Here is a 9396-nt window from a genome sequence, read left to right as displayed (position 1 = left end):
CAAGAAGGAGCTCAGGGCCATCTGGCTGGAGGCTACGACGGTACAGCGTGCCATTCAGGAGGATGACATGCGAAATGACGTGTCGTTCGGAGCAGATTCGAGACGGTCAATAAGTTGCCGTTCAGAGGCATCACGACGTTGTTCATCACCAATCTGAAGAAACTGGGACATTGACATGACGCTGAGGCTAGGCTCGATGTCTGATTCGTCGGGATGATCAACAGGGTAGCGGAATAAGCAATCGGCGTCCAGATGGAGACGTCCAGACATGTAAGCAATCGAGTAGGAATACTCCTGTAGGCGTAACGCCCAACGACCAAGTCGTCCAGTGGGGTCCTTCAGAGAAGAAAGCCAACACAGAGCGTGATGATCTGTGATGACACGGAAAGGGCGGCCATAGAAGTAAGGACGGAATTTCGAAACCACCCAAACAAGAGCGAGACATTCCCGTTCTGTTATAGAATAATTGCGCCCAGACTTAGAAAGCTGACGGCTTGCGTACGCGATTACACGGTCGTTGCCCCGCTGAATGTGTGCCAAAACTGCACCATTTCCGTGACCACTCGCGTCTGTTCGCACTTCTGTGGGAGCATCGGGGTCGAAATGTGCAAGAATAGGAGGTGTCAATAGAGCGGTGATTAGCTGAGAGAAGACGTCCGCTTGAGGAGGTCCCCAAGAAAATGGGACGTCTTGTTTGAGAAGGTCGGTGAGTGGCCGTGCGAGTGCCGCAAAGTTTTTCACGAACCAGCGAAAGTAGGAGCAGAGGCCCACAAAACTGCCAACGTCATGGACAGAGCGTGGTACTGGGAAGTTTGTTACAGCGCGTACTTTCGTCGGCTCTGGCCGTACGACGGCAGCGTCAACAAGGTAACCCAATACGGTAATCTGACGAAGACCGAAGTGGCACTTGGAGGAATTTAGCTGCAGGCCGGCCCGTCGACATATGGATACAATGGCCGAAAGGCGTTCAAGGGGGGTTGCAAAGGTAGGTGAGAAAATGATCACGTCGTCCAGGTAACAGAAACATGTCGACCATTTAAATCCTTGTACGAGCGTATCCATCATTCTCTCGAAGGTCACTGGAGCGTTGCAGAGCCCGAATGGCATGACCTAGATGTCGTGTTGCGCCCTACCGAAAGGCCATGCGCGTCCGGGCCGGCCGCAGGAGCTGAGAAAGGGACAGAGCCGCTTCTGATGCGCGCGAGATAAAGTCCATCCTTTATTCTATGCAACCAGCATACATATACAGCAGACACTCATGTGATCAATGACGTCACGTACAAACGACACTTTACAATTGCGCGCGACAGCGCCAGATAACGCGGACACTTGACGCGCCTGGGTGCTATCACCACATCTCCCCTCTTTTAACAATACGCTGACAGTAGCAACAAACTTCACAGCACTGCCAGCGAAAGTACACTTTGCAGAAACAAAAAATGCGCAAGAACAATACAGTCAATTGCTGAACCCGTAGCGGTCCGGCCGTCGAACAAGACGACCAGATCGCGTTCGGTATTCAGGAAGGTCAGTTCCCGGCAAGGAAGGGCTAGATAGATCGTCAGGCGCCATGCTGCCTGTAACGCGATTAGAATTCTGTTCCGTTTCTACCCGACTATCATCTGCTTCAGGAAAATCATCGCTATCTCCCTCATCCTCACCTTCTTTTGGCTGTGAAACAAAGCGCACCAAGGATTTCCTGTTTCTTTCTAGAACTACACCAGTGGAAGTTCTAACCACATACGACCTCGGCCGCTCAGCAAGTCGCAAGACTCGCGCTTTTGCTTTGCAGTCCGTCACCCAGACTTCCGCGCCCGGTTCGACTGCTCGCAACGAAGTAGCCCTATGACGAAGGTGTAAGTTCCTACGCTGCCGCTGTCGGGCGGTCGTATCATGGCTTCTGAACTTTCTCAGGTTCACCGTCTGAGGCAGAAGGCTTGTGGGATGAACAGGCACCGTTGTGCGTAGCCGCCTGCCCATTAGAAGTTCTGCATGGCTTTTCCCAAGTGGCCCCGGAGTGTCTCTGTACGCTAGGAGAGAAAGATATGGGTCCTTCGCTTTTGTAATGAGACCTTTGATTGTCTGGACCATCCTCTCTACTTCACCATTTGCCTGGGGGTACCTTGGGCTAGACGTCACAGCGCGACACCCGTAGTTGCGAGTGAACAACTTGTATTCCTGCGACACAAATTGCGCTCCGTTATCAGACATAACAACTTCTGGTATGCCATGTCTTGCAAAGAAACTTTTAAAGTGCGTAATGACAGTGGCACTTGTTGTAGATGATAACAAAGCAATCTTTGGGTACCTAGAAAAATAATCTACGACTACCAAATACCATGTTCCTTGAACACGGCAGAGATCAGCTCCTAGTTTTTGCCAAGGACGCTGTGGAGTCGTTGTCGGAATCACTGGTTCTGGCTTTTGGTGTCTGTGCTCAGCGCGTACGTGGCAATCGGTAACCAAAGCTTTCAGCTGATAACTCAACCCTGGCCACCATACCAACTCTTTGCTCGAGCTCTGCATTTTTCGATTCCCAGTGGACATGATGATGCAAGCGTATCAAGACCTCTGCGCGCAATTTTCGAGGAATGACCAACCTCATACCTTTAAGAAGCACGCCTTCAGCAACTGTAAGCGTGGCTCTTTCCTGCCAATATGGACGCAAGACCATCGGAAGAGATGAGAATTTTGGCCACCCTTTCCAGCTGATTTTACGAGTGCTTGACAAACTTCGTCAGCGGCTTCTTCTGCTTTCACTCTCTCGAAGAGGCTGGCCTCGACTGCGTTTGACAAGCATCCTGAAACGTGCTTGCTGACGTCACTAACAGACAGTGCATTATCAGTCTCTTTTCCCCGAATCGGGACCCTCGACTACACATCTGCAGTAACTAAGCTCTTGCGCGGGACATGCACAACTTCCTAACTGAACCGCATGAGTCTCATGCGAAAACGCTGAATGCAAGGTGGTAAAACATCTAAAAGAGATTTTCCCAGCAAGTTTACAAGAGGTTTCGGGTCGGTTTCACACACAATTTCAAGACCTTTCATGTACCCTTCGAATCGTTCTGCCACCCACGTCATTGCTGGTGCTTCTTTTTCAATCTGGGAACATCTGGTTTCGGCAGGCGTCAACGATCGCGATGCAAAGACAACGGGTCGTTTTTCGTTGTTTGGGTGCACTTGCATCAGTACCGCCCCCAAACCGAATGATGACGCATCGGCGGAAAGAATCGTAGGGTACTTTGCATCATAGTTAGCCATGACGCGCGTCGAATCGATAACGTCTTTAACGTATGACAGCGCTTGCTCTTGAACTGGTCCCCACGTTCATTTAGAACTCTTCAAAAGCAAGTGACGTAACGGCGCCGTTTTTGAAGCCAAATCTGGTATGAATCTTGCCAGATGATTAGTCGTACCGAGCAGCCGTCGAACGTCAGACACGTTATTTGTCGTCGGCAGTTCTTTGATGGCCCGGACCTTTTCAGGGTCCGGCCTGATTCCATCTCGACTTAGAACACAACCAAGAAACTTTCTCTCGGTTACTCCAAAACAACACTTTTCTTTGTTTAGCGTAACACCAGCACTCATGAGACGGTCTAAAGTAAGACGCAGACGCTCATCATGTTGAGCTTTGTCGCAGCCATAAATGAGCACATCATCCATCATGTTTACCACGCCTGGGATTCCTTACAGAATCTGCGACATTTTCTTTTGAAAAAACTCCGGTGCTGACGTTATTCCAAACGATAGCCTCTGAAAACAGTATCGCCCAAATGGCGTAATGAAGGTAGTCAACAATTGGCTTTCCTGCGACAACTTGATCCGATAAAATCCATAATTATCGTCCAGCTTCGAAAAAACCGATGCCCCACTTAACAGACCAAGGCTATCTTCAACCGTTGGCATAACATAGCGCTCGCGAAGTACACTTTTATTTAGTTGCGTCAAGTCAACGCAAATACGAACGTCTCCAGAAGGTTTGAGTACTGGTACAATACCTGCGCACCATTCTGTTGGTTCGTCTACTTTGCTGATTACGTCATCTCGCTCCATACGCTCGAGCTTCTGCTTCACTCGGTCCCGCAGAGGTAAGGCAATGCGACGCGCAACCGGAATAGCAAAGGGTACCGAGTTCGGCTTCAGTCTGATATTGTATTCCCCTTTCATAGCTCCCAGACTACCGAAAAGCTGAGGGTAGGAAGCTTCGATGGCTGTTCGCTACTGACCGAGTCAGCGAACTTGATCAGCTCAAGGGCTTTGAGCGCTGGGAGACCCAAAAGTATCGAGCGTAAAAGCGAGACTACGTACACAGTTTGTCGGACAATGCGTTGTCTCCACTGTATAGTGGCAAGAAATTTTCCGAGAACGTGCAGTGGCTCATTCGAAGGGCCTGTTAAGGTTATGTTGCACTTGTCTAATTTGGTAGGCAATCCCGGAAATGTTGAGGGTACAACGGACACTTCTGCACCCATGTCAAGTTTAGCGAACACCGGATTGCCGTTCATGATAACTTGAGCATACCGAGAATCGGAGTGCTCCCAATTACCGCGCCTACGAAATACGCCCCTTTTTCCATATGGAGAGAAGAAAGCCGTACCTTCTTTCACTCGCCTGCAGCCTTTTTCCGACACACCACTGCAAAATGTCCGGAACAACCGCAGTAGTTGCATTTCGCAGCTCGTGCCTGGCAGGAGGTCCTCGAGTGCTCTCCTTGACCGCAGTTGGGGCATGAACTGGATGTGAGAGGTCGGTAGGACTGTGGTCTGGTGCGTTGACCTTGTGTGACCGGTGCACTGGTCCTTGACGAGGTGCCGGAACGCTGTACTGAAGAATTCTTTCGGGGCTGCCGTTGTTTGTTGACCGCGTCCAGGTTGTTGGCTGGCGCTGCCGAAGGTTCGTCGCTGGTTTCTCGCAGCTGTTGCTGCTGTCGTTGGACGGTCTCCTTCAAGCGAGCTTTTGCCAAAGCGGCGAGTGTAAGATTTTCATTCATTTGCAGATACTCCGAGAGCTTGACATCACTGAGGCCGACTACAAACCGGTCGCGGATCATGCGTTCCTTTTCCTTGTAGTCGCACCGGTCCGCCAGTGTGTGCAACGCGGTGATGAATTGGTCGACTGACTCGCCTGGTTGTTGTATGCGTCGGTGAAAACATGCGCTCTCGTAAACGAGGTTCCGTGCGGCCACGAAGTGATCGTCGAACTTTTTTTCTGACGACTTCATACTGCTTCTGCTGTTGTTCAGATAGTGTGAAGGTCGAAAAGATCTCTCTCGCTTGCCTGCCCATTGTGTAGAGTAGAGTCCGGACTTGTGCTTCTTCACTTCGCTCATTTAAGCCAGAGGCAAAGCGGTAGTCGTCGAATAGTTGGATCCAGGAAGGCCATTCGGACGTTCGGTCAAAGTGAAACGCTGGTGGAGCTGGAACCGCGAACATGCCGTGAACTGGCTTGACTTCTTTGTCTTCTGAAATGGCGCCGCTTGACGAAGACTGGTGCAACGCGCCTCGAATATCAGAAGAATCCCACTTCTGACACCATGTCGTGTTGCGCCCTAGCGAAAATCCATGCGCGTCCGGGCCGGCCGCAGGAGCTGAGAAAGGGACAGAGCCGCTTCTGATGCGCGCGAGATAACGTCCACCCTTTCTTCCATGCAACCAGCATACATATATAGCAGACACTCATGTGACCATTGACGTCACGTACAAACGACACTTTACAATTGCGGGCGACAGCGCCAAATAACGCGGACACTTGACGTGCCTGTGCGCTATCACCACACTAGAATTGGTAAAGACCATCAGGGGTAACGAAGGCGGTCTTTTCTCGGTCCATGTCATCTACAGCAATTTCCCAGTAGCCAGACTGGAGGTCGAGAGAAGAAAAGAAGCTGGCGACATGGAGGCAATCAAGGGCATCGTCAATGCGTGGTAGAGGGTACACGTCTTTTTTGGTAATTTTGTTGAGGTGGCGATAATCAACGCAGAAACGCCATGATCGTCTTTCTTTTTTACTAATACCACGGGAGATGCCCAAGGGCTCGTTGATGCTTCGATTACGTTTTTCGTAAGCATTTTGGCCACTTCTTTCTGAATCACTTCTCGCTCGGACGCTGACACGCGGTACGGCTGACGGTGAATGGGCGCAGAGTCACCAGTGTTGTTTCGGTGAGTGACATTTTTCGTCGGGCCCAAGGGACGATCGCCAGTGTCAAAAATGTCACTGTATGAGGCCAAAACGTGGCAGAGAGCGTCGACCTGGTGAGGGGGCAGCTTCGATCCAATCATGTTTCGAAAAATACCATTGTCTGAGCTGGGTGACCGTGAGACTGCGCTTCGATCAAGAGCAGATACAGTGACAACACTGACATCGTCCTCTGTTATGGCAGTTAGCTGGGCTGGAGTCATCTGGCAGGGCAACACTTGAGGGTTGAAACCAAAGTTAAGTAGCGGAAGTAACACACAGTTATCCGTTATGGTCGCGATGTATACCATTACGACCATAACGCAGTAACACTGCGCGTCAGCCGAACGTCAGTAATTGGCGTAACGATATAATCACCGTCAGGAACCGGGGAGGGGGGTCGATGAGAAAGACATGTACGTGACGGCTCAAGGTGGCAGGCGAACGAAAGTGGTTGGGCTCAAGTGGCTGGTGGGCTTTGCAGAGTAGTCGGCAAAGATTGGTCGATCAAGGCTGAGGGTACCAGAAGAACAATCAATTAAGGCCGAGTGTGTCGAAAGGAAATCAAGGCCAAGTATGAGGCATGAGGGCAGTAGGCTAGCATGGCAAAAAGGACCACGGCGTGACGACCGGCAATGCTGACACGAGTAGTGCACATTCCGATTACTGGTACAGTACCGCCATCGGCAACACATACTGCCTGCGTCGTAGATGGTGTCATAATCTTTTGGAAGCGGCAGCGTAGAGAAGCGCTCATAATAGACAGGTGCGCACCTGTGTCAATGAGGGCAATCACAGGAACATGGTCGACTTGTACTTCAAGCAGGCTATGGTGCGTGGGAAGCGTCAGTAGAGGATTTTCGGCCGTCATTGGTATTGCATCTTCACCTCTATAAGCTGCAATATCTAGTTTTCCTGCTGCGGTCGTTCAGAGAAGCTCGGCGAGGAAAAGCGCCTAAGGTGGCAGAGAGCGGGATTGGCGACGTAGTGGCGACGGGGAGTGATAGCTGCGGTGACCGGACGAAGGGGCGTCAGGGTAGCGACGACCGAGCAAAGGGGCGTCAGTGGAAGGCTCGTAAGATGACGACGAATAGAAATTGAAAGGTGTGGTGACTGAACGTCGAGGGGTCGTCGGATGCATGAGCGCCGAGGTAGAGAAAGTCTGACGTGGTTGGTTTGACCAACGGCGGCGGCAATAGCGAGAAATGTGCCCAGGCTGGTGGCAGGAAAAACAAATAGGCCGGTCGTCGCGTGTTCGCCATTCCGAAGAGTTACGGAAGGGCATTGTTGGAGGTGAACGGCGAGCGTGTCCTCGGGAGTAGGACGGGACTTCAGGGCGAGTCGAGGGGCATGGTGATGGAAGGCCAAGGTTCGCAAACTCCTGCCTCACCACAGCTTGTATTCACGGCACTGACGGCTGTTGTTGGTCAGAGGCGAGCGTTGCGAAAACGGGTGGCTGAAGAGGAGCCGGACAGGCGGCTTCGATTTCCTGACGAACAAGGCGTGTGACGTTGTCATACGTGGGGGACTGGCGGGCGGCTTCACACGATGAGGTTGCGGCCGTGTTGGGCAGCCGGGTGAATCGCTGAGTAATACGGCGGCTCTTGGCTTCTTCGAACCGCCGGCACTCCTTAATGATGGCGTCGACGGTGACAACGTTGTTGTAAACTAGAAGATTAAATGCGTCGTCTGCTATGCCTTTCAGCACCTGGGCCACTTTGTCGGACTCACTTATGTGCTCGTCAATCTGGCGGCATAGGGCGATGACGTCGTGAATGTACGCGACGTACGACTCCTACTTGATTGATGCTCACGATTACTGCTCACGGCTGGTTATTTTTTCACCCACTTTTCTTTCTTCTTATTTACATTCCATTGGTTCTAATAACTTCCCTTGTACATTCCTTGGCATTACTGTCTGTTAGATCTCATTATTATTGTGTTAAAACACGGAAAAACGAGCCCTTAGGTATACACCTCTTTCCCTTATTCATTAACGAGGGTCTCGTACTGGCAGACTTGGTGTCATTAGGTTGTATACGAGGGACTATTATTCAGCTGCCCGCTCGTAATACGTTCACGTGCTACGTGACGCCAAACATGCGCATAAAAAAGTGTTTCACACTCGTCGCTTGGCTTATAGATGGCGCTGACTGACACTCCTACTTCTAAATTCACAAATAAACCCAAAAAAGTGGATGGAGGGAAGGCCGCTGTAATCGTTCATTGGTTAGAGCATCGAACGCGTCGCCTTATTCGAAGGTGGCAGGTTCGATTCCTGCTCACGGCTTCTTTTTTTCACCCACTTTTGTTTCTTCTTATATACATTCCATTTGGTCTAATAACTTACCCTGTACATTCCTTGGCATTACTGTCTGTTAGATCTCATATATATATATATATATATATATATATATATATATATATATACATATGAGAAATCAACGTCGACATGCTTTTTGTCGCAGAGAGCAAGCTTATCAAGAGAGAGTTGCTTGTGAATCCAACAGCCCAGAGCGGGCAATCTGACGTTCGTGGTCGGCACGAGCGATAGCATCACGTGCGTATTCGCTCGGTGGAAGTGTAGCAGTCAGTAGTAGGGTGTCCAATGGTAAGGTCGGATTACGGCCATAGAGGATATAAAAAGGTGAATAACCTGCAGTACCATGACAAGATGAATTATAGGTGAACGTCACGTGAGGTAGCGCTAGATCCCAGTCATTGTGGTCAGATGAGACACATCGAGAGCATGTTCGTGAGGGTGCGATTTAGGCGTTCGGTAATGCCGTTTGTTTGAGGATGGTAGGAAGTGGTCAGTTTGTGTTGCGTTGAGGAAGAGCGCAAAAGATCGTCGAGTACGCCTGACAAAAATGCGCGTCCACAATTGGTGAGCAATTGCCGAGGAGCGCCATGATGTAGAATTACATCGTGGAGAGAAAAGTCGACAACGTCAGTAGCAGTGCTGGTGGGTAACGCTCTAGTGATCGCACACCTGGTCGCATGGTCTATAGCAACGGTGACCAACTTGTTGCCAGAGTATGATTCAGAGAATGGTCCGAGGAGGTCTACACCTACACGGAAGAAAGGTTCAGTAGTAATGAAGATCGGGTGAAGAAGTCTAGCAGGAGGTGCGGCAGGTCGTTTTCGGCGTTGGCATTTTTTAAGGAGTCCACGTAACGTCGAGTGGACCGCGTGAGACCACGCCAAAAGAAGCGG

General features: G+C 50.5%; 1 protein-coding gene across 1 annotated transcript; it reads right to left on the bottom strand.

The window, feature by feature from the left end:
* Window positions 1-4606: 4606 nt before the first annotated feature.
* On the bottom strand, window positions 4607-5224 carry LOC142803208 (uncharacterized). The gene has a single exon (XM_075888303.1). It carries the CDS (start codon window positions 5222-5224, stop codon window positions 4607-4609), a length of 618 nt encoding a protein of 205 aa, XP_075744418.1.
* Window positions 5225-9396: the final 4172 nt, after the last annotated feature.

This window comes from Rhipicephalus microplus, chromosome 3 (genome assembly GCF_043290135.1).
Source record: "Rhipicephalus microplus isolate Deutch F79 chromosome 3, USDA_Rmic, whole genome shotgun sequence".
In the NCBI taxonomy this organism is placed as follows: domain Eukaryota; kingdom Metazoa; phylum Arthropoda; class Arachnida; order Ixodida; family Ixodidae; genus Rhipicephalus; species Rhipicephalus microplus.
The sequence above is the reverse complement of the archived record's forward strand: the minus strand, read 5'-3'. Positions and strand labels throughout refer to the sequence as shown.

Excerpts from the sequence above, each read along its gene's own strand:
- LOC142803208 (XM_075888303.1), bottom strand. The coding sequence starts at position 5,224 with ATGAAGTCGTCAGAAAAAAAGTTCGACGATCACTTCGTGGCCGCACGG.